Genomic DNA, 25,745 nt, shown 5'->3' with positions numbered 1-25,745 from the left:
GAAGTTGTGGGGATGTCCCCTTAGGGACATTGTTTCTGAGGGCAGTACAGAAAAGGTCACCAAAAAGACAACAGCATCACAGGCATTAGCATTTACATGTCTAGGACCATGTAAAACCACCAGATCTATGCTTCTCCTGAGAACAGATAGTTTGTGGCATAGAAAACACTGTTGGTGTGAGAAAAAGCCTACTTCCTGAGCAGCATCACCAGCCCCATTCCTCCTATCTCGCAGGAGCAGCAGCATGCCCAAACCCCAGAGCTGTCTTGCTACCACTGCTCAGGCTCCATCTGACTTCCACAGTAGAAGAAACCAGGCTCCACTCACTCAGCCTTAGGATGTCAAAATTAACATCTGCCTACTCCACTAATGAGCCTTGAGATGGTGATTGAAAATGCATTGGCATCCCTAGTTTCTCATTAAAAAGGCTGCTTTTGCAGATATTAAATCCTTTATGCAGCTCTTGTCTGAATTTCCTTCTGTTCTGCATCGTGCTTTCGAACTGCAGCCAGTCTTCCAGTAGCAGCATTGCTAATTCTGCAGATAGGGTCCTTACTGTCCCTTTGTCCCTCCCCCATATAACCAAGGAGACTTTGCCTTCATCTCAAAAGAGTATTAACCCCTTTTGGTTTGGATTCAGGCAGGGCAATCATGCTTACTTTGATAATTTATTGATATATCACTTTCTTAAGTGACACCTTGGTCTGTGTGTGGATGTGTCCTATTAAAAAGTCTTTTGTATTTGTTTTGTTCTGGTGGGGCTAGTGCTGCCAATCCCTTCTACCAGAGATGCAAAGAAGCAGCTTGCAGAGGGAAGACCAAAGCAGTGCAAAGGCTCAGCAGCTTCAAAGTGAGGCTGGCTCCACAACATATATACCTGTCACAGAGATTGTTGCAGAGTCCAGGAGAATAACAGCTCAGCCACTGCAGCACTTCTTGTTAACTACAGTGTAGTCCAAAACTGCATCCTATCTAAATATAAATGCAACCATTTATAGTGGGGGAAAGAATATACAATATGTCAAGAATCCTCTTTATTTGTAGTTATATCAATAGCTAAGACACAGCATACCAGGAGGCAGAGCTTGAGAATATGGTTCTTAGGGTTAAGATCAATAAAGCATGTACATGGCAAATAGTGCTGTCTGTGGAGATCTTTGTATCAGCTTCAATGCTTCCTCTGAGGGCTGTGAGCCTCTCCAGAATATCTCAGGAGTCAAAAGCAGAGAAAATGTAACAAAGCAGAGGGGAGGGCAGAGATGGTTAAAAGCAATTAGGAACTTCCCCACTATTCAGGAACTTGATGAAAGTTTCTTGGAGCACAGCAAAACTCCCAGTAGGAACTGCTCTTTTCTAGCTGGGAATGGATTTCTGAAAAGTTGAATAGCTCTGTAAAGCTGGCTGCACAAGGTCAGAGGAATAAGAGATATCTCTAAGGAGGGCCCTGATGTTCTGTCTTATCTTTACTTACTGTACTTTGTGCTCAGGCAGTGTCTTCCCAAAACACTGCATGACTACCCCAGAAAAGCAGCTCTGAAGACTATAGGAAGGATGTGCTTTTGGAGCTCTACTGACACATGCTGAATTCAGCATCTGCAGATAGCTTTTTTTATCCCCTCCAGCTAATTATCCATGAATTCTAAATTTAATCACCATCAAATATTTTCATATTTTGATTAGCTCTCCTTCAAAATAATCTAAATTAAAAGTGAACCTAAACATGTACCCTTGGGACCTGAGCAGGTGTCCTCCTACAGAAACAGTTTAAGAATAACCTACCTTGGTGATTTCAGCTGACCCAGATGACTTTCTGCTGAAATAGGCATGCACCATTGTCTGCTCTGGCATCTTGACTTTAGGGGAGGCAACTTTTCCTGAGGGCAGTACTTCCTACAGGGCTTCAAAAATATCCCCAGGAGAGGTGCCTCACTGAGTGCTCTGACACAAGACATAGCCTTTTCAGCCACTGCTTAAGTGAAAATCAGTTTAAAAAAAAAATCAAGTAAATAAAAAACTCTGAAGTCTTGTGTCTAGATCCCAAAACACAGGACCTGAAGACCAGGAGCATATGTATGATTGGACAACCCAGTAATTCAGAATCCGTACTTCTAAAATATTTGGAATAAAAAGCAGGTTCCTCAAAAACAGTATTTTAATACCTTGAAATCTGGTTTATAGCTCTACTGTTTTATGTTAGGAATGGTTTAAATATTATCAACTTATGCTATAAACTTGGTTTGTTACAGTAAAAACAGACATGCTCTTGTTCCTTGAAATCAGAAACAGAATTTGGCCATTTATATCTCTAAAGACATGATTCTATGCAGGAAATTGGTTATTAAAGGGGTAACATTGATTTAGGATGCCAGTTATTCTTTGTGGTTGGGTCATGTGTCATATGGCGTTGGCATCCAGTTTCCAATTCACTCGACTGCTCCTCCTTATGCACTTGCAGAACATTTGGATGTCAGATAGGGCCAGATTCTATTTAGAAATAGTGGTGAAGAAGGTGTGTGAGGAACCCTGCTCTCACCTCCATTAACAGTCAAGCAAAGCAGCAGTCTAGGTCGCAGTCCTACACAGGGACTGGACAGGAATAGGCACCATGTAATGCCCTTTTCATCCTTCTTGAGTGCCCAGCTGCTGTGGCTCAGATGATCATGTTGCAGATCTTTGTTGCCCACCCCAGCAGGTGCAGCTGGCAGGCAATGCAAGTCATCCCCAAAGAAAAAGTATAACAATATGTTCACCTCCTTGGTAGGCAGAGGCTGCAGGAGGAACACTACCTACTTGCATAGGTTCGTGCTGATGAACCACGAAGCTGTAGATGTCTGTAGTTGTGGTGATAATTTCTAAGGGTTTCACAATACAACATTTAAGAAGGGCAAACTTCTTAATACAATACATTTAAACTCAGTTGACAATACATTTAAACTCAGTAAACACACACTAGAAAAATGGTAGTATTTCCACTCAAAACCCCCCCCCAACCCAACAAAAAAAACCATCACTGAGAATCACTGAGCTACGACTCCTCTCAGAGCAGAAAAGCATTTCATTCTTTCATGACTTCAATTCAAAAAGAAGAAAAGGTATTGCAACATTCTTGACACTCTTGAACTTTCTGAACAAGCGATCAATAGGGTTTCAGACAGCTTCCCTGCCAATCTGATGCCACTGGGGAAGGAGGAAGAACTGCTGTTCCAACAGGCCTTTGACCCTCCACTGATGTTTGAGAGCACAAGAGCTGAGTCTGCTTTTCCCATTCCCATAGGACTCTCTGCCCCAGCACAAAATAGTCCCTTTCTCTGCACTGCTCCTCTGTAATCCTCTGCCTCTGCAGGGGAGAGATGAGCATGCCATCAGGGAGCAAAGGGAAGCATGGCCAGTGTGCAGCCTTTGCTCACAGCCTCGTGGAGCAGAGAGGCCTGGCTGGTACTGCTGGCCCATCTCCATCAGTGTAGGAGAGTGGCGGTGACTGCAAAAAGTTCTGTCTGTGCAGGACAGGGCACAAGGCTGTCATTGCAGATACCCAAACTGCAGCAGTATTGGGGCACAGCTTTGCTGCTGTTTGAAGTCCCGTGCCTTTTGACACTGTGGTGCTACATTCATCACCCATCATTGAGGCCACATCTAGGAGATGTCACCGATAAAATTATGTAATAGAACTTGAAACATTAAACATTTATTTTAAAAATGTTTAATTTTGAATCTACTCTGTGGAGTTGACAGCACATATGGATATAAGGTAGACAGTTTCTTGAGGTATGAAAGAGATTTTTGGTAGTCTCCCTATCAGGTATATTAGAGCAGTATTTAAGATCTCCATTTAAGAGAAATACATGCTTAAGGAAAGAGGCCTTTGCCAGACAAGCATATGTGCAACAGAGATAGGACAAATTAGAAAATGTGCTGTTGCCTCTAATGCTTTAATCTCTTTCATTTTAGGGAAAGTCACTCTTTACTCCAACATTTTCATCACTAGTGCATCCTTATTTTTCAGCACTGTCTACAATATCTAGATGAGATTCCTCTTCCATACGAATTAATTTGTGCCTTTTGTACTCATTTCAAAATCCTTTTGAGACAACCTCTAATCATTTTCTTGATCAAATGGCAAACCTGGTGTTTAACCCACCCTATTACTGTCTTCTTCTTAGCAGCAGAATATTCTCACTTGATGTCTGTAACTTAATCTTCACATAGTTAACCTTCTCCCTCTGCAATTGCTCCTGTAGCAGAGCTCTGAAGGTGCTTATTCATCTTCTCCATGACCCAGCACACAGCAGAAACTTTGCAGCCTTATTCCCTCTGTGCTTTTTACCCATAAATAAGCCATACTGGTAAATAAAAAAATCATCTATCATTTTTAGGTCAGTGACCAACAGATTTATTACCCATCCATGGACATGTCTCACTTAACTTAAACTGAACTAATACTCTGCTGCACTGACATTTCCTCTTGGTGCTCTGACTTAAGACTTTAAGATTAAGTGCAAAATGTTCAAAGCCAAATCCTGTCTTTCTTCCCATTACCTTTAGCCTTACCACTGGAAAATACCACAAAGACTTATGATTGTGAATAATCTTAGATGTGACCTCCTTATCCATGTCTACCTTTCAATTCTCACTGCATAACACTTCTTCACAGCAAAAACTTACAGCCACATCACTCACTCTCTTATTACTTGCTTCTCACAATATTCGTTTCCCTGGCTTTGACAAATACCATCTTGCCTTGCTTCTAGCCTGTCAGCAGCAAAGTTAGTTTTCTTAGCTCATTGTTTTGACTGTACCATTCTTCTCCTTGTATCCTGTATCAACAAACATAAGCTGCTCAGAGTGCTTTCAAGGCTTTATGTCTGATCTATCCTCTCCCAGTTATTGTATTACTACATTTAAAGGCCATATTCATGCAATCAACCTTCTCACCGATTCTCACCCCTCTCCTACACCTAAATAGACCAATTTAAGTTATCCATTGGTAACTGCAGCCAAATTGCTGGCAGCCACACTTCAAGGCCCAGCTTGCTTCCTTGGTCTTTTTGGCAGGCTGAAGTGTGGAACTCTAAGCCACTTGATATGAGACTGGTCAAGCAAAAGGCTGTAAAATGAGGATGATTAATGGATGATAGGAATGTTTCAGTAGATCAGTCATAATACCACTTGCTGACCTCAAAAAAACCCAACAAAACAACCCTAAACCCAAACCCAAACCACATATATTCTTACTCCTTCCAGCTTTGTTCATTAGCACAAATTCATTTCAGTCATTAGAATTCCACCTCTTTTCCACTAGCTATCAGTTTTCAGTATTTCCCATGGTTTAGCCACAAAGGTATCTTCCCAGTGATACAAATCAAGCCTCCCACTGACTCAGTAGGTACAGTAGTTTCTCTATGTGACAATCCCAAAACCAAATGCTGAATGCAAACATGAGACAAAAAGTTAAATAATCTTATTATTAGGTGGGAAAAAAAAAAAAAAAAAAAAAAAGAAAGAGTTCAGCTGAAACCGAGTTATTTATTAAAAGGTATGATTTCAAAAAATTTTGAAGGAAAGATTTAATTTAAGGATTTTAAGGAATTTAATATAAAGATAGAAAGAAAGGACTGGCTAGGGCTAAATGCAATCAAAGAGAGATCAGGAAAAAAAGTAAACTGTAAGTACTGATACTAAAAAAAAAAATAAATAAAATTTAAAAAAAATTTGTATAAGCCACCTGTTGCTTGCACCTACTCAGGGTTTAACTCATGGGCAGACGTACATTCAGACAAATGTTACTCTTTCTTCTCCGAATCATGCTCTTCTAAAACATGAATTCTTCACCACAGATTTTTTTCTTTCATAGACCTTCTATAGTAGTTTTTGAGGGAAGTGTAGTAGCTAGAAAAATCTGAGTGCTTTCAGTCAGCAGCACCAAAATAAGATGTTTTATTCACTGACAAATATTTCCTTTTTGGTTTATATGTGTGTCTGCAGTCTGGCTGCAATATGTTGTTGTCCAAGTAATTATTTTCAGATGATACTCTGAATGATTTTTAAACTGTCATTTATTCTTTCCTCTTTATCAAAAGATAGAATATATCTTCCTTCTTATTTAACTGTCATAATCTGCACAAATTGTTACTAGCACTGTTCTATCAATGAAAAGGTGAGGTCCTCTTGAGTTTTTTCTTTGGCTCCAGGTTCATGAGTTCTGCTCTTTCCAAGAATGCAGTGTGCAGTCAGGTGACAACAGATGTGGCCATGCAAGTTGTGCAGTCAGGGGGACCTAAGTATGATTCTGGCTTAGCACTGGGACATCACTACTCACTGGAAAACTGGCACACCAGATCAACATCTCAGTCCATGGCCCTTTGACCTTATACCATTTTGGCCCTTAAAATTTCCGCTTGAAATTCAGTCCTCAGCTGCGGTAATCTCTGTGATAATGTACAGAAGAGGACTGGATGTGTCAAAAGATTTTGCAGTCATAATAAATAAAGTGTAGAAGAGAAAAAAGACAAACAGAGACGAACATGATGATTTAGAGTACTCTCAGAGGTGAGAGAGAGAAAGAGATTGGGTGTTCAGTTAACCCCAAATGCACCATTGCCCCAATGTTACAGGTTACTGTCAAGTCTGGTCTCAGTTAAAAGCCATTAAGTCATACTTCCAGCTTTTTACTGCTGGTCAGAGAATTTCACTAGATATCACTGGGACCAAGAAAAAAAATTTTCCTCTCCTAAATCTTGTGACAAATTGCCAAAGAACCTCTAGAGGGATTTATCCTACTGCTCTTTAGATAAGAGAAACAAAATGTACTGTAACTCAGCAATTTTTAAAGATGCCCAATGCCACAGTTTTCAGATTTGTAATCAGCCAGGGTAAGGACTGCTTTGCTATATGTCAGAGAACTAGCCAGGTTTATTTCTTGACATGATTACTGATTAAAACATAACTAAGAAACATAGGTTTTCACTCCTAAAATACAGTCACGAAGGATAAAATTACAATGGCATCATTAAGATTCATTTAGCAAGATGTTCTCCCTAACTGAATTCTCCCTAACATCAGCTATGTTGTGCCCCATTTTCTCTTAGGTTTAATTGAAAACTTACCCACTACTAGGGAGTTAAGATAGGACGATTTTCTCATGATGGCTCTTGCATATGCCGCAGACCTTTTTTCCACTCACATCCACTTGCACATGAAGACCACAGGACAAAGGCTGAAAACCCCTTTCCGACTCATCTCAAAGCAGAATCTCTCATCTCTGGAAGAAAGTTTTCCTCCTCTTTGCTTCTGAGTGATGCCACACAACACTGAGGAACAAGGAATTACTTTACTCCTTCCCAACCTCTTCTCCAAATTTTCCATGAAGATTTTCAATGTATGTCTCAATTAGCACATTCACCCTGTATGTTTAACAACCATTTTAAAACACATATGTAAGTCAATGACTGGAGGAAATATTTATAAATACTATTCATTTTTAGCTCTATTAGTCTTATTCTAAATGAATAAAAGTAGGTAACAATTTGAGTAACACAGATCCAGCTTCATGCTTTAGGTTGCATGGATTTTCTTCTACCATATCAATTGTATTTGTATTGCTGGGTACAGTATGATGGTTAATATACATATATATCAAAAAAGCAAGGATCAATGGATGAAAAGGCTTCCTTCTTTAGATTACTCTGTTCAATAGGAGTACTCCCAGCAAATTCATGATCCACTAGTGGTTTAGCCAAGCAGAGAAGTCCCGGTGAACTTTCTTTACTTACTATCTAGAACAAGCAAAGAAATGCAGCAGCTCAACACCCAAAGGAGAGTAGCATTTCCAAAGCTAGGGGGAGTAGATAAGAGCTTTGTCAGGAAGAACAAGGGAGTCAAGGACTCTTTCCTGGCTGAGTTGAGGATGAACCAACTGCTAGAAATGATGAGCATTTGCCTAACTCAGAGTTAGACCTAACTGCAAAGTCCAGGTGTGTGTCTGGAATACAAAAAAAGTGGGACCTGACACTTTTGGAGTTTGCCAAAACGCAAGTGGATGCCAGCCCACAGCAGGGATATTTATGAGTCTCCTGTCTAAAACATGCAGGGTAAAAAAAGTATATCTAAATTAATCAAACAGACTGGTAAGTATGGAGTTATTTATTGGCACCCTGCACACATGCACTTTATTTCATTCTATTGCCTAATGTTGACACATATGCATGAAAATACTTCTGTTAAAATTAATTTTATCTTTAGAGTTTAAAATATAATTCTTTAATGGCAACACATTTTATCCTTCTGTCTTTGACATGCCTCAAAATCAGGCATGTTTTTGTATCCTGGGATAAAGAATCCTGGAATACTATCGGGATGATTTGAGAACCTGTAACAAAGAAAACACAGCTAAGAAAGCTTTGTAGCATCCATCGAGGTAGAGGAGAGCATGTGCCAAACCCTGGGAGTTCTGGGAAAGAAGTGCCACTCACACCTGAAGATCAGGAGCATTGGTATGGAGTTGCAAGCTAGGGGGGGACTAGTGGACTGCCCTGCCTGGTATTGAAGACAGGCTGAACTTTCCATCACTTTCTGCATTAAAGATGAATATTTGTGCTCAGGTCTAGGTTCTGATATCTCCTGTATTTTCCTGTCTCTCAGTCAGATTGTAGGCACATCACCAGCTACTTTCAGCATCATTTTGCACTGTATTGTGAAACATGGAAAAAGGTAGCTCACAGCAGAGAAACTTGCTTTGAGGTACAGAGAAAAGGGATGTGAGTTCTGAACCTTTATATCTGGCCTACAACAGGCCAGAAAACAACATCATCTGATTGAAAATCTCTGCTGTCATCTTATATCACATTTTCTGGAACTGTGGGTGGGGTGGGAGGCTGCAACTCATCATTTTTGTTTCTGAAACACTAAGGGCCAAATCATGTGAGTACTCTGATGAATTCATGTTCCTTTGGAAAACAGCTCTCCTAGGACTGACACAAACATGTTCTTTAAAGTAGAGGATGATAATAATGCTTATTTTACCAGAAGAAAATTGGTATCATTGACTTCCTTAACAGAGGAGATCTAAGGCACAGAGTTACTCAGGGACACTTAGCAGGTCAAAACCAACCCAGTGTTTCTTCTGTTTCCATGTCTAGTTGACAGTCCCTCTTGGGCAGCAAACTGCTATAGGGCCTCAGAGCCTGCACAGCATGGGGCAGTGCCCATGAGATGGATCCTGTGGCAACTGAGGTGGCCTTGGTGCAAGGGAAGAGCACTGCAAAAATATAGTTTGGGCAATCACTGGGGCTAGCTAGGACTTGGGTCCCCTTGGGAAGGTGAAGAGTAGCAACACACAGGGAGCAGAACAATAATTATTTTCCTGGGGTACAAGGTCTCAGTGGTATGAGGAGAGATTGCCTCACGTTGAATTTGAGCATTTCAAAGAAAAACTAAATACATTTAATATCTTCTTTCATGCAGTGAGGATGGGAAAGTGAGCTGTTAGACTGCTCATCAAGGTCAAGCAACATAAAAAGTACTTATCTATCTATTGTTTCTTTTGATCATGACATTTTGAAGTGTCCAGACACCGAAACACGAGGCTTGTTTGTACCAAACATCAGCTGTCCTTCAGGCAAGCCCCTTACCCTGCGTCTGCCAGATGCTGACTAAATGAAGGAAAAAAAGCATTTTTCTCTACCTTCCTTATTCCTGGGCTGCTTGCCAAGTCCTTTTCCAAATCCTCATGACTCTCTCTCAAGAAATGGGAGCTGGATGTACCTCTTCCCCAGAAGCAGCAGGAGCCACCTCAGGCAGCCCCATTGACCCATGGGCTGCAGTGCTCTCAGTCCCAGTCCTGTCCCTGCCAGCATCTCACAGGCCCTTCCCAGCCTAGTGTGGGGCTGCCTGGCTCTCTGGACCAGCTCCTGAACTCCATTAGCCCCAGAGAATCTTGCCAGCCCCTCCAGGGTGTGCAGCCCAAGAGCAACTATGGCTGCTTTCACCCCTGAACATCCACAGCTTTCTGGACAGAGAGCTGACTGATTCACAGATGTCATGTCACTGTCTACTGGCAGTCAGGGGTCTAAAATCCTTCCCAAACAGTGATACTTGGCCACTAATGGAGCCCATGATTCCTCAGTCAAAGGGAGTGGTATTATCCTCCACTGCTTCTAGCAGCCTTTTGTGCAGCACATGAAAGTAAAATTGCAGCAATTTCAGATATTAAAGGAAATAAATACATGCCAACATGAACTCCACAGCAGTACTGAACAACTGTATAGTGGGTCTGAAAATATGAAGTTTTGAGCTAAATGAGACTTTGAGCCCTGAAAGTTTTCCTTGGGAGTTAGGAAGCATTCATGTTGATACATGAAGGTCCCTCAAATAAAGAACTGCTGTCACATTCAGGGAATCTTTTAGAGAAGACATAATTTTCCTTGCCAGTATTGATTACTCCTTTGTGTTATTCCTTTCTCATAATTTTCAGCTTCCTAAATCATTTTTTAGGAATAAATAAGACATTTGGAAAGGGAAGGACACAAATCTTGGATTTGAAAAAAGTAGCTTCAAAAACTTCAATCTTTCAAACAACTGAAAAGAACACTTAGGATTACTTTAAAAGCATTAAAAATCTCCACTTTTTTTCCCCACAAATCTGCAGCTATATAAACCCATTTTGCTCCTCTGTTTAGGAACAGCTGCTTCATTAAACACCAGGGGAAAGACTGCATCATTCTTTCTACTGTTTTTTTAAGGTCTGAATTCTTACAAGCAGGAGAATTGTCTCCACCTAATTCAAGAATTTAACCCACATATATTACTCAGGCAAAAATCACGTATGTAAAGGAAGTTTAAAGAATGTGAAGAACCTCCTTCCATTAAATGAACTAGTAACCATGCAGCTTGGAAAAAGCCTGGAGGAATCCCTTTAGGATCTTACCCTAAGCCTGATTAAAGGAACTCAATTATTTCTGCTGACAAACCACTCAGAATATTTTGTGAACTGTAACTGAAGTGTGACTGAAACTTGTCATTCAGGCAGAAATCAATTCACTGTTCCTACAGCAAAATGTAAAACTCCCAGTACTAGTAACTTTTATTTAATTTAAATAAATAACTTCACTTTTAAAGACTAGCTGGACAAGAGTATCCTACAGGGTGTTAACATCCAACTTCTTTTTGTGGGAGATGAGTTACAGGAGTACCAATTTATGAACTAGTGAGAAGGTCGGTGATTTAATTAAAAACAGAAGAGATAAAATCCTTCCTTCATAAATGAAAGCTAATGCCATCTAATTGTGTATAGCTGAGTAAGAATACAGAGGAGCATGTGCGAGCCTTCTTTCCTTACAATACCCTGGAGTCTCCAGTTCTGGGAAATTGCACAGTGACTATCTTTTTTCTAAATATTTCATTCTTGTGTATGTGTAGAGATCTGCTTCATAATCCAGAGGAACTGGGTCCTGGATTTTCAAAGCAGTCTCCCAGCTCCAGAAATCTCATCGCTGGATGCTCACCCTGCAAAACCTAACGTGATGCTTCCTTTGAATGCAATCATTATTGTACCATCCAGTATCCATTTTTTGGCTGCAACTTTACTCCTTTAATAGAGGAGTAATGGCTGGAAATTTGTCAGAAGAGTCCAGTGTCTTAATCCCTTTCCACCTAATGCAGAAGCAGGCAGGATGGGCTGGGGAATCGGCGTTCATTGGTACAACTCAAGAGAAAAAAAGTATCAGAAATGCTTCCTTTCTTGGGATTTTCAGACACAGTGGAATCAGACCAAGCAGAATTGCATTAAGAAGTGTGTTGTTTCCTATAATAATGGTTGTACTCTGAATGTGCTTTCCCTTGCCATGCTGTTGAGTTGCCCTTGCATGGTACAAAGAAGCCGCCTCAAGTACCATCTCAGCTATTTTGACAGCTGGAAAATGAGATTCCTTGTGTCCAAATGAGGCTCCAGATACACCCTGAAGACACTCTCTGTTTTCCTGAATGTTTTCTATTCTACTATATCATTTCTGAGGCAAGTCTGATCTTCCTGTAGCATGCAGGATACAGGACACAGAATTTACAAGTTGGAGCAATGCTGTCTTCTGCCTTGTTTTCTATACGCAATCTTTTGTTTGCTCTTTTGACTGCAGTTGTTTTCACAGAGAAGTGCTCCTAGTGTGTCTAAAAAAAAAAGTCGTCGTGATTTCATTGTGCATTTTTAAGAGGAAATTTTTGCCTCATATAACATTATTTTGCCCTTCTCAGCATCACTTGCCTTTGTTCACTGATTTTCCAAGCCTCTCTAGTGAAAATGTTGAATATTCTATGTCTCATATACATCTGTGGGACTTGGCTGTTGTCCAAGAGGAGGACAGTGCTTTTTCTGAAGGTTCCTGTGAGGCCCCAGATCACACACTTGAGATCATATCTTGCTCTTTTTTGAAAGCAAGGAAGTTATTGGTTTCTTGTTTTAGCTGCATGTAAATATACTGCTTAGAAGTACATTTAAATATGTGAGTACATTACCCAGGCACCAGTACTTGACCAGTGCCTTACTAGCAATCTCATAAGAAACTAATGGTGGCTCCTTCTAAAATTTTAGTCAAAGCACAAGTATATGTAAATGAAAGAGACTGATTAACTTATCATGACTCCTTCAATCATCTTCTCCATTAGTGTGGATCGGAGTACAGAACCTTGTACAAAGGCACTTCAGATCTAACTGTCTGATATAAAGAGATCTAAACCTGGGAGATGAAAAATCCAGTTCTTACCTGACACAAAAAGACTATTATTCTTCAAGGTGAAAACAGAGAATAGGTATGGAATACTCATTTGTGAGCTGCTGAAGATTACTTAGTGGCCATCTAAATAATCACGCTTTACCTATGGTGTCTGTACATTCATTCAACATGAAGACTTCACAAGAGATTTTTTTAATGCTCTTGCTATATTTTGGTAGGTAGTTTCTGACATTGTAATTAGTTCAAATTAAACTAGACATTTAGTATTCTGACATCTGGAACAGTGGCTGCCAGCTATTTTCCTTCTATTTTTTTTCCTGAAAGGAAGAAAATGTTAGGTTGCATGGTAAAAAGTTTATCTGCAAGCTCACAAAGGAGCATAGAGACAATGGCAGGTGAGGAAGCCAAATAATATCCTCCCTCAGCTCCTCCCAGACCCATCATGGTGGGGCCAAAGGGCCATCAAAGACCCATCTCCACAAGACCAGAAGAGCACACAGGCACAGTGGCAGGTGGTTTTAGGGGACATAAGCTCCTGTGTCCAGGCACAAAACCCATAAAAAGGAGTCAACTGGAGAACTTTTAGGACTGGAGGAGATTATTCCCTATGGTTATGAGATGCATTATGAGATGCAAGGGAAGAGCATTTGGGCATAACATGAGATTTAGAATTCAATGTTTGGCAGAAAAATCAAAGCTGAGGAATGGGAGGGCTCAAGACCATTTGCAGAGGAACGAGTTTAGGAACAAATGACATGATGAGTGATAAAAGGTTAAAAGGGGCTGCCCTTTTGTAAAGGAGGGCTGTTTGGTAGCAGTTATCTGGACATACCCTGTGTCTCACGTGCGTACGTGTGGCTGGAGGTCTAAAAGCCAGTAACTGCAGTGGGTGGGAGTTGCGTGTCTGCAGTGCAAAAACTGTCGAGAACAACGTGAGCATGTGATCACTTGCAAAGATTAAGTCAGGGTAGCCAGAGAGTGGGTGAGATGCCCTGGGAGCTGAGTGCATGCATGTGTGTGTGTGCTGCTGTGACATCTCTACCGGGTGTATGTGCACACATGCATGAATGTGTGCATGTGTGTGTACATGCAATGAACCTGTACAAGTAGCTGCAGTGGGGCTACAGCACTGGGGACTCATGTGTCCAGGTGAAAAAAACTAGACACTAGGATTTGGTATATGAGCCCAGGTGCTGAAGGGATGCACCCTATACATATGCATATATGTGTATATATATGTGTGTATATATATATATAATTATTACTAGTGGACCTCCAACCTGGTTAGCCAGAGAGGTGAGGACCATGAGGGCACTGGGGCTGTTTGTGCTGCTGTGAGCACTGAGCACTTCTATCTGTGCTGACGTGTGTTGCTTGCAATGTGTTTGTGTGTGTGTTTTGCACACATATACACGTCCCCAGCATGTGGCTGGGGAAATACCTTGGCCTCACTATTGACTAGACCTGGGGCATGGAGCTGTGCAGCCTCACCTCTACAAGGCTACTGGGTTTGGCTCTCCTAACATTGTTCTCCCAGTAGCCTGATCCATGGCCACGTAGCTCCTGTGTCAGAGCTGCCCTGAGCCAGGGCCATGCAGACCCAGGGGAGAGAGCCCATGGGGCCTCCAGGGAATGCATGTTCCTTCACCATCTCTCACCTATATACCACTCCTTTGAATCTTTCTGGACTCAATTAAACGCAGAGTTTTGGTATGTCCCTTGTGAGTCACAGACATCTGTCCCAATGTGAACTTAGCACTGATGCTTTCCTGCTGCTGCCAAAAAAGCTGGCTGTTCTCTACATCTGCACTGGTTTATGGTCCAGCTTCCATCATATTTGCATCTTCCAAATCTACCTCAGATTTCTCTAGGAACCAAGTTCAGGGAAAAACAGCCTTTCTCTGTAGATAGGAACGAGGAGCCTTGCTTGCTTTTGCACTAATTCTCTTAAATGTACTTATCCCAATATTCATTTTGAAAACAGTATTTCTCATCTTTTCAGAGACTGGATATTAGAGGGCTAAGTCCAAATGTGATTTCTGTTCTAAACACAACATACAGGTAGGAAAGAGCATGAATTGAAATTTTAAATCTACAGGAAAAAGAGTGGATGAACTTGGGAAGTGTATGCCTTAATGTAAAAGCAGAAGTGAATGTATTAAAAATGTTAATTTGAACACATTTAGGAATATCAAGATTTTTAGAAATGGTGTTATACAAGTAATATTATGAAAGTGGAAACCATAAAGTATCTGGATGGAAGGAAAATTCTAATTTAATTTTAACTTTTCCAAATACTGGAAATATATATATATTTTTTTGCCCCATTTAGCCCTAAACATGTTCCTGAAATTTCACATAACATCATAAATGCCTACATTTTCCAGATTTTGTTTTTTCCTGTTGTTTTTATTTTTGCCTTGGTTCTGCATATGGAAAAAATTACCAAAAAGCGGTTGTTTTACATAATCACCCCCTGCTCATGTCTTTCCTATTTTTCTGTGACCATTCAGCCTAAAAGATAGAACATACGATTATTCAGTGAAAGCCCTGCAGCCATGAACTCCGTTTGTAGCCTTCAAAGTATTATTTGTATAAAGACAATAAAAAACTCTCGTTCCTTTATAAGAATGACTACAAGTAGTTTGATCTCTGAAAAGAACAACAAAGATTTTCTTTCTCCAACTCTTGAAAATGACTCAGTATGAGATTCTGATCTCTATATTGCAAACTTGATATCCTGTGGATCTTCTCATCTCACCTATTGAGTTGCTTGTTGTGTTACATCTTTCAAGCTTAGCACGTGATTGATTAAAAAGCCTCACTGCTTGCTTTTCTATATGATTATTCTGTGTTTAAATGTTTCAAGCTCATTATCAGCCAGACTCACTGCTGTAGGAGATTTCACTTAAACTGTTTCTGTGTTTTAGGTACGAACCGCTGGAATGTAAAAATCTCTTAATACGAAGCACTAATCACTGTGATACTGACATGGAGGAATATTTAAGGATATATCTCAAATATGTTTGGTTCCTCTAATGACAAAAATGTTACAAACACACTAAATGGAGTTGGCATCTACTTCATTCCATAAATGTACACCTGTAATTTTCTTACATGTCTCTGGGCTTGGTTCTTTTTTCTGAAACTGCCTGCTCACCTTTCCGCCAGAGTCTCGAGATGTTGGAGTAGTAACCTCAGTTTTTTTCCTTAAACCCTCATCAAGGCTTGGAGATTTTGGATGACTTCCTTGAAGACTTTCTTTGCTCCAGACTCTCTTTGGTGGAGAAAGCTGTTCTTTAATCTCTGCTACATTTCAATTTGAATGGAATGTTACTGTTTGCCTGCAGAGTTGCTCTCAGCCACATTCCTCAACCTGATTTGCTGCCACAAACCACAAATTCTTGTTCTCAGTGTAACCACTACTAGTCATTTTCATTTTGCTTCCAGAAAGAATAGCTTTAGACTGATCTGGATTTTCATGTAAAAGTGTTTACTTCTGACAATATCCAGTCCTTTCTGACCAAGAGAACACAGGGGCAGCATTTTCAAGTCAGAAAGCACTTAGAGTGTTTTCCTGCTGGAATTCAGAGTGGCTTTTTGCAGGCAGAGGCAATGGAGGGTGGAAATCAGCTGCTCCAAATAGAGTTGTCCCTACTCAGCATGGCTCTACTGGAGGCTGAAGGCTAGGTCAGCTTCCTCAAATGCTTGGGCAGGGAATAAGATGTAAAAGTCCAGACGTTTAGTTGAGATCCCTTTTAGCACACAGAGACTTGGCGCATTTGTCAAGACATTTTCTTCCTATTCATGCAAAAAAGGCAGAACTTTGTTGGCAGCTGCATGGTCATATGAAGGTAAATTGCAAGGGATTTCTCCTCTTGATTTCTATAGTCAGCATCTGTGCTTTACTAATTGGAAAAGTGAGAAATGTCTCTTAAATAAAACTGAGGAACACTAGGAAAACAGTGCAGCTATGGGGCTGCAAACAGCTACTCCCACAATGGCAACTACTGTCGAACTGTCATGTGCCACAGCACTTGGAGTCATCAACACCATCACACACATATCCCTTTCCATGAAACATAGGAAACACAAGGTTTTAAAGTGTGTATTCAACTTCAAACCTCAGTGCTCACCAGAGATTCGTATCAAAAGAATAATTTGAGTATCTGAACCCAAGGCAAGAAATAGATAAAAGAAAAGCATACTGTTTCTGTGATGAAAGACTGAAACAGCATGGGCTCAGGCACCCTTGGAGTTTACCTGTGGAGTCGTGAAGAGGCTCCCATGAGAAAACACCCAGAGGGAGGATTCACTGAGCCATTTCCACAGGAATACAGACATAGGGTGGACAGAAAGGACAGCCCCTCCTACTAAAAATTTCAGATGCTCCATCGTCCCAGAGACAGAGTGTGGTGACCAGGCATAGCAACGGAGCAGAGAAGCAGGACAGCAACATTCTCAGAACTCTTCAGAGAGAGTGAAAACTTTACCACCACATCCCTGAGCGTCTTTTAAAACCTAGGTTCAACCAGGACACACTCTGCCAATCACAGAGATGCTAAGCTCACACGGGACACTCTTCCCACCCTAAAACACTCCCTGTGAATCTTGGAACATGCTTTACATATTTATATTTTCCAGCACTGAGCAAGGTTTGCCCTACATTTCTTCTCTTTCACTGCGAACACACGCGTGTCCTCACTCTACCTATTGCCCCATGTGAATGGTTTTCTGAGGTAGATGCTGCTGCTCCAGTAGCACGAGGCCTTTAACTAACAGGTACTTCAGCAGGGCTTGAGCCAGCCTCCTCTCCTCTGTCCCCAAGTCCCCAAGCAGCTTCCACACTGACTGTCTTCCTCCAAGAGCGAGCATGGTTATCTAACTGTTTGCTTGTGAAGAAAGTTCAGAGCCTCAGCATAAACTTAGAAGGACGTTTTCCTGATGAATTAGCTTCCCTGCAAGACCCGCACATCACAACAGGGAGTTGGAGTATTTGCTGCCCATTGCTGAAGATGAAGGCACACTCCAACAGCATGAGGAATGCAAAGTCCAACTCCTGAACCTCCTTGTTCTTCAAGCCCCCAACTTTGTAAAACTGACCAAAATCTCAAGTCTCTGGAAACACTGAGTTAAATTTCATTTTCCACACATATAAGAAGCCTAGTGAGAAAGAATTTGGGGTAAACAAAACTCATTCTACAAGATCAAAAAATTACAAATGAGAAGTGGTTAAGCATTGCTTTATGTTATCTTCCTTACTTTTTTCATACCATATATGCAAAACCCCCTTAAGTTTAAAATTATTGTAGGCATTGCAAACAAATAAAATAACATTTTAGAAAAATCCTCTTATCATCCCATTTGTCTGTAATAACTTAAGGGAGTACTTTCTAGAACCACAGTATATTAATTCTCTTTTTTAGAGGCAAACAATTTCAAGGCAATTCTTTTGAATTTCTTCAAATTACTGAAAATGTTTATTTTTCACTGCTTCAGTTTGTATCTTACAGACTTCCTCCTGCCTATGACCAGTAGAAGCCCAAAGGGTCATGCACTTCCTTTACTATCCAGTTAAGTTCTTATTATTTGAACAACTCTCAGAAGAGCAGGTAGATAAATCACGTAAGATTTGTCTAGTCTTTTAACAGCCCCCCATCTAGAATATATACACAGAGCTTTAAAAGAACATGAATTACAGTATCCATCAAATGCTAAAATAAGTTTTGATTGCTTTTAAAGGAGTAAGAAAAATTCGTGGAAAAAATGAAACATTTTTTCTGACATTACAAGAAAATAGTAAGAATGATGCCTAATAGAACTGGCAACATTGAAAGTAAAGCTGCCAGTTAAAAAACTGACCCCTGATTGAAGTTTGTAATTTCAACCTTCATCAATTGCTTTCTTGAGTGACTCATCAAATCAGTGTTACCTAAAAAGTCAATACTGAGAAAGAGGGTAAACCAATAAATACTCCTTTCAGTCACACAATTGCTACCACTCTTGAGAACACAGTCAAGCGTTTTATTGTTTATACTCATTTTCATTTACACATAAGAGGAACAATCAATGCAGTTCTATCACAGCAGGTGGACCATATCCTGAAACTCTGCTGAATACGCATAGACCTGTCTTAAGGTCCAATCAGGAGGCAAAAAAACCAACAAAACAAAAGAAAAAACTTAAAAAACATAGGGGGGAAGTAGGGAAGCAAGAAATTTCACTAACATCAGTTAATTCATGATTCATGGGTATTTATTTTGCAGGTAAAATAGCTCTTCTGAACGAGCAAACTGCTTCACTTCTTTACAAAATACACTAAATAATGTTAAGTACTTAGAGAATTCTAAATTTCGCAGTGGTTCATGCGGTAAGGGTGTGCAACCGACACAAAATGGAAAACATGGTTACAGCATCAAACTGCTACTTCTATTCCCAGCTGGTTTATGGAAAAGGTCATTGGACTTCTTGATTTCTACTCTTATGGAGTAAAAGCAAGAAGTATTTCCTTTCTAAAGGCAAATATGAGGACAGACTACAGATATGCAGTGCAGTTAAACAGGTCTACAACTCTTGTATCTAGAGCATTTGCATTTACTATTGGTTCGAAATACAAATATAAAACTTTTGCACACTGTCACTTCTCACACATGTTCATCTGAAGGAGTCATTTACAGAATTTACTGTGATGCTCCTATTTTAAACGTGATTTTTTCTCCTCTTGGCCTCATGGGTGAAGGGAGCAACTCTTTACACTGAAAGAAATTACAGGTGTGCAGAAGTACAACGATGCTACCAACACAGACAGAGACAACTGTGCTCTTGTGCACACCCCTACAACCGGCCGGAGAACAAATTAAGAAGTTAAGCCTGCAAAATAAATGGAGTAGTTTACTCTCAAACTTTTTTTCTTCATTCCAGATGAATTATAGACCTTGAGTCGAGGCTGCCCTCTTTTTTTTTTTCCTTTTTTTTTTTTTTTTTTTTTTTTTTTTTTTGCAACTGATCTGCGTGCCTATTGGAACAGCATCTCTGCCAGAGTCATTACACTGAAACGCAGAGCTGAGCAGTTTGGTGGCAGAATGTATTGACGTTTTTGCAGCATCATGAGTCTGGCAACTGGGCTTGGGGAAGTTTCAAGCAGTGGGTCTTTACAATAGCAACTTGATTCTGCAGACAAAAAGCAAAAGATTGGCAGAATTATTAAACTGTCACAGTAAAGGCACGTATGCATTCTGCAGAACGTGGCGCCGAGTTTAGTGATGAGCTGGCAGCCCCTGCTGTCAAGAGGCGCGGAAAGGCAAAGCCCCACCGCGTGTGAAGAGACACATGGAGGTGTGGAGGCTCCCACGGTGGCAGAGGGGCAGCATTCCCCTCGGGACGCCTGCCCGCAGCCGGAGCCGTGAGGAGGGTGGGAAGAAGTCGGGCTGCACTTTGCCAGCAGTCTTCATCAGGGGCGTATCCTACCGCCCTTCCTCCCAAAAAAAAAAAAAAAAAAAACAAACAAACAAAAAAAAAACCACCAAAAAAAAAACCACCCCCCCCCTCAAAAAAAAAAAATAAAAAAATCAACAAGCCCCCATGCCGCTGGTTGCGGGGCCGTAGGACCCTCCCAGGAGGGCTGCACGCCCGGAGTGCCGGCAGCGGGCGGGGCCCGGCGCTCCCCGGGGAGCTCGGCTGTGCGCGCTGGGAAAGCAGGTGCCGTTTAGCACTAATTGACCGAAACACGGGCATTAGCATACGAAATGGCGGCAGATTGGTTTAATGTGTGGAATAAAAGCAGACTGCCGTGAGTCACTCCCCGCGATCCGGAGGGGGGGCGGTCTGGGGGCACACACGGACTGTGCGATGTCGGGAGCGCGCAGCTTGCCGAGGGTGTGAATAGCGGGTCTGTGTGGGGTCGAGCCCCCCGCCCCATGTGCAGCCCCCCAATGCCTCCCCCCAGCAGGGCGGGTCCCCGGACATACCTGTGGCGCCGGGCGTGCAATGGGGGCTGCCCCGGGAACACATCGCAGTCAACACTTCAGCCTGTGCATCGGAAACGGATGAGTTTGTGGAAAGCTTGTTTGAAGTCTTCGTTAGACATAGTATAGATGACGGGGTTGATGAGGGAGTTGAGATATCCGAGCCACGTGAAAAAGTCAAAGATGGCCATGTGGAACCAGCAAGCGTCCTTGCAAATAGGCATCACCAAGCTGATGATGAAAAAGGGCAGCCAACACACGATGAAGGCTCCTAAAATAATCCCTAAAGTCTTTGTAGCTTTCCGCTCTCTAGCGGCCGTCAGCTTCTTTTTCTCCAGCAGGGCGTCCGAGACCTTCACCTTCACCTGGTTCATGTACACGGGGGAGCCCGTCTCGCTGGAGCCCTCGGGAGCCTTGGAGTTTATGGACGTGACGGAAGAGGTCGAGCCCGGGGAGTCCGTGATTAACTGTGCCCGGGTTAGCCTTTTACCCGCTTTCTTTGGCGTCTGCTTCAAAATCCGCGACCTGGCTTCCACGTAGATCCTCCCGTAGAGCGCGATCAGCAGCAGGGTGGGGAAGTAGAAGGCTCCCACCGTGGAGTACACGGTGTACAGGACGTGGTCCGTGTTCACCACACAGTTAGACACTTCCTCGGCCTTCGCCTGCCGCCAAAACAAAGGGGGCATGGAGATGCAGATGGAGAAGATCCACACCAGGGCGATCATGCCCGCTGCCCGCCGGGGAGTCCGTTTCGTGGAGTACTCGACGGCGTCGGTGATGGCCCAGTAGCGGTCCAGGGCGATGACACAGAGGTGCAGGATGGACGCCGTACAACAGGTGATGTCCGAGGACAGCCAGATGTCGCAGACGATCTGCCCCAGCGTCCACTTGCCGGTCACAGTGTACATGGTGCTGATGGGCATGACGAGGATGGAGACGAGGAGGTCGGTGACGGCCAACGAGGCGATCAGATAGTTGGCGGGCGTGTGGAGTTTCCTCGTCTGGTAGACCGTGGCGATGACAAAGGCGTTGGAAAGCACCGTGGCCAGAGTGACCAGCGCCAGGACGACGGCGAGCACGATCTTCCCGGAGAGGGGGGTGGCATCCTGGTAAATCACTTCCTCGGCGCTACAGTTTCGGTAAGAGTCGTTGGCGGAGCCCAAGTGCGCCCGGCAGGGGCCGGCCGGCTCCATCCCTGGGCGGCCGCCGCCCCCGCAGCCGGAGGGGCTCGGCGCGGCTCGGCGGGGCCGCTACCCCGGCAGGACCCCGTCGGCGCCGGGGGAGGGCTGCGGCATCGCCGCGCCGGCACCACCTCCCGCCCGCCCTTCCGGGAGCTCCGAGCGGGCTCCGCGGAGCCTCACTCCCCGCGGGCGAGGGACCCGGGCGACCCGGGGGCCGGGCGCGCCCGCTGGCCCCGGCAGCTCATGGCCCCGCCGCCCGCCCGCGGAGCGCGGCCAGCCCCGCGCATGGGGCTCCCGCCCCGGCCGCCCCTACGCGCAGCCCCGCCGGCCGCGGCTCCGCACCGAGTCTGGACGGGCGCGGCGGCAGCGCCGCATGCCCGCGGGCGGCGGCCGGACCCCCGGGCTGCGGGGGCTGCGGGGGCAGCAGGGCCGCCCCCCGGGCCGGGCCGGGCCGTGCCTTCACACGCGGCCCGCCGCGGCAAGTTTGCAGCCGCCGCCGCGGGCGGAGCAGGAGGAGGAAGAGGAGGGTCCGCGGGAGGCAGGGGGGGAGACCACCTCCCATCGCGCCCCGCCGCGGGCCATGCTGTCGAGGCCCGGCCTCCGCCCAGCGCCGGCAGCCGCGGGCAGGGGCCGGTGTGAGCGAGCGGCGAGCGGCCGCCGCCCCTTATATAGCGGGCTGTGCCGGCACCGAGCAACCGGTGCCGCTCTCGGGCCGCCCGCCCGCCTGCCCGCGGAGGAGGAGCCGCCGCCGCCTCCCTGAGCCCTCCCTCCCGCACCCACGAGCCGCCCGACGTGGGGGGAGTCGGGTCCGCTCTGGCCCCGCCGCCGGCCCCCGCCCCTGCCCCTGCCCTGCCCCTGCCCCTGCAGGCGTCGGGAGGAGCCCGAGCTCGTCCCCCGCCCAGGCGGCGAGCGGCCCCTCCCCTCCCAGCCCGACGAGGATGCCGCGGAACGGGCGGGTGCAGGTGCTCCTCGGTCCTGCCCTTGTTCCCGTCCTGTCTGGCACCGTGCTTGCTACGCTGGGGTACGCGTGGGGCTGGGCGATGCCAGGCTCCCCAGGGAGCCCGGGGGGCCGGGGTGTACTGCCCCCCGCCACGTCCCTCGGCGGCGTTCCGAGCACCGCTCGGTGCCGGTGCCGGAGCCGGGCGTGCGGGAGGAGCCGGTGGGGCCAGGGGCGCAGGCGGGGCGGGCAGACACCTGGGCACCGCCCGCCCTGACCGCCGGGCGAGGGCTGCAGTAGGTGTGCGCGGCCCACCGGTCGCATCACCTGCTTTACACTTCCAGTAATCCCGTGTCTTCTGAGCTCATGCTTTTTTACCCTTCCCCCCTCCCCTCCTTTTATATTTTTTCTCTATGTTTCTGGTGTGCCTGGCGGGAGGGGCACGCCCGCGGCTGAGCGGCCCTGCTGAGCCCCACGGGCTCCTGCAGGCTCGGCGGGCGGGGACAGGAGCAGGGGGAGCACACGCTTGTCCAGGTCCCGCAGCTCCTGCCAGCGTCTGTTCTCAGCAGCCGCAGGAAAGTTTTGCACACAAAGGGAGCGCGAGCTTGCGTTTTGCTGGGTCAGGATAATTCCAAGCTCGGTGAAATGTCTCTGCTCCAACCCGATTAAATCTCCCGGAGACACCACGCCAAATTCAGCTGAGAGGACACAAGCGTTTTAAGTCTGCAAGCGTGTTTGTGCACATCTCCACGCGCTGCTACATGCCCGAGTCCCCTGCAAACTCTCAGCACTTCCCTCTTGGACATCTCCTCTTGCCTGTTTCCCTCTGTGATGGAAAGCAAATAATTTCCCCGTGGCCCCGTCCATTGTGAGCTGTGCACCACCCAGGGACCGGCACTGAAATGTTCTGCCTGGGACATGGAGCTCACGGGCAGGGTGAGAAACCACCGCGCTCTGTTGGTCACCCTCGAGCAAGAGGGACTGGCTCACCTGGGAGGATGCAGATCAAGGAAACGCCACAAGAGGAGGCTGCAGAGGATCCATTGTGGTCCAGCTGGGCTCGGAAACTCTAGGAAGAGAAGCACTGAACTGAAGAGCCAGAGCTGCACAGCAGTGTGGGAAAGTCAGAGCCCTGCGGGGACGGCCCCTTCCTCCCTGCTTCGGCACAGGGCAAGGTGCCCTGATCTTAAGATGTGCTAAGACAGGTCTCCTGAGATTAAAAAAAAAAAAAAACAAAACAAAACAAAAAAAAAAAAAAAAAAAAAAAAAAAAAAAAAAAAAAAAAAAAAAAAACCACCAGTGGTGATGCTTGAGGTTTTGTAAAATCTGTCCCAGATCTTTAGTTAGACTCTCAAGAAAGGAGGTGGGGGAAGATTGCCTTGGATTAGAGTGGCAGTCAAGGTTTGCCTACATTCACTGAACTGACAGGAAGATAAAAATGTCAATGAGTCTGTCTGTTTTCCCAAAAAGGGTGTGGAGACAGGGTTTGGTCTGTTTCCGTGTTTTTATTTTGTGGTGCCTCCTTGTGTTCAAGCAGTCTTGCTGTCTGCATTCTTCTGATCTCTTTGATAGGCAGAGATTTTATAATCCTGGCTTCTAATACAGTGTGATATTCCTTTCAGTTCTGCTCAGCATTTCTGGCTTAATTTAGTTGTGCTTAAGTTGGCAACTGCCCTCGAGCCTCTGTAGCTCAACATTTTCCCAAATAGGGCTACGTATCTGAGAGGAATTCAAATTTAAAACACCAATAATAACAAGAGGAAAACCTAGTCCTTCATTTAGTTTTGGAACAGCTTGCCTCTTGTGCAAAGGCTCTTCTGATAAAATTATAGAGCCTCCAAGGGCAGTGTCATAGCCCTAGCCACTGCCATCAACCATGGAGTGTAGTGTAGACAAGTATTATGTGAATGGGTAATAGTTCTGGCCACCCTACTAATGGCACTGTTTATACTCGTTCTAAAATATTTGTGTTCTGTGCACAGCTTTTGTTGTTGCCCTTCTCCATTAATTCTGGGTCATTATTCATCAGTAATCATTGTTCATTGCTTCCCTCTTTGTCTTGCCAAGAAGATTTCTTTTTCCTCCCTCATTTGTTTTCTTCCATTGTGCTTGTTGGTTTCTCACCCATTTCTGTAGCACTGCTTCGAGTGGTCAGAAGAAAGTTCACGTGGCAGGTCTGGCTGTGATGACCTCAGCTCACCTGGCTTCCTATAAGGACCACCTTGTCTGCCTGGGCAGGCTCAGTAAGCATTCCCTGTGCTTCTCTCTGAGGCTTCAGACTCGGGTTAGGAGTAGCTGCAGGAAGAAAGTAAAGCAGCTTCCTATCAGTAGTCCATGTCATGGTACTGCATGTCACTGCTGGAGTGGCATGCAAAAAACATGTCCCCACCCAGGCAACGGAACTGCTGCTTGCTTTAGGCTGTGCATGCTGGTTCCAAGGATTTGTGTCACAACAAGGGGTGCTCAGGTTTTAAAAGACTGCTCTTCCTCTCTTCTCTGCCAGACTGCACATAGTCCCCTGTCACAACTGGACTCCCAAGGGCCAAGGCTTGATGAAAGCACCAGGTTCTACCTTGATCACCAATAAGTACTGGAGTCTTGGAGTCAGACAGATATTGTGAATTATATGTATTATCACATGAATGATCTTATCTCACTGCTGTGCTGTCGCCTGGAAGCTTGCATTTCATTGTTTATTTTCTCCTCTCCTAACTGGATCTGAAAAGATGCTTATGAGAAGAGATCTTATTTCCTGAAGCTTTTGGCTTCTGTGCAGAGGCAGGCATAAAATTAATTTCTTTCTGCTGGCATAAGACTGCTAATACTTCCTATATCCAGATTTTCATGTACTAAAATACCCAAATATAGAAACTGCAATGAAAACTGAGCCTATTATTGGTTTATTGCTTCACAGACTGCCCATGTATGGCGTAAATATCTTATA

The 25,745-nt window shown here is 44.5% G+C and overlaps 1 protein-coding gene across 2 annotated transcripts in view; it reads right to left on the bottom strand.

Moving 5' to 3' along the window:
• Positions 1-22,154, bottom strand: part of HTR1B (5-hydroxytryptamine receptor 1B) — a 36,763-nt gene extending 14,609 nt beyond the window's left edge. Inside the window, exons 1-2 of one of the 2 annotated variants that reach the window (XM_083858099.1) lie at positions 20,687-22,154; positions 18,957-19,889 (exon numbers count right to left, since the gene is read on the bottom strand). In XM_083858099.1, the coding sequence (XP_083714225.1) occupies positions 20,743-21,876 (1,134 nt within the window). In that variant the 5' untranslated portion in view covers positions 21,877-22,154 and the 3' untranslated portion in view covers positions 18,957-19,889; positions 20,687-20,742. Of the gene's footprint in view, positions 1-18,956; positions 19,890-20,686 lie in introns of those variants that run through there. The other variant, XM_083858100.1, reaches the window with a different exon arrangement.
• Positions 22,155-25,745: the final 3,591 nt, after the last annotated feature.

The sequence above is a fragment of the Zosterops lateralis genome (assembly GCF_965231275.1).
Source record: "Zosterops lateralis genome assembly, chromosome: 3".
In the NCBI taxonomy this organism is placed as follows: Eukaryota; Metazoa; Chordata; class Aves; order Passeriformes; family Zosteropidae; genus Zosterops; species Zosterops lateralis.
The sequence above is the reverse complement of the archived record's forward strand: the minus strand, read 5'-3'. Positions and strand labels throughout refer to the sequence as shown.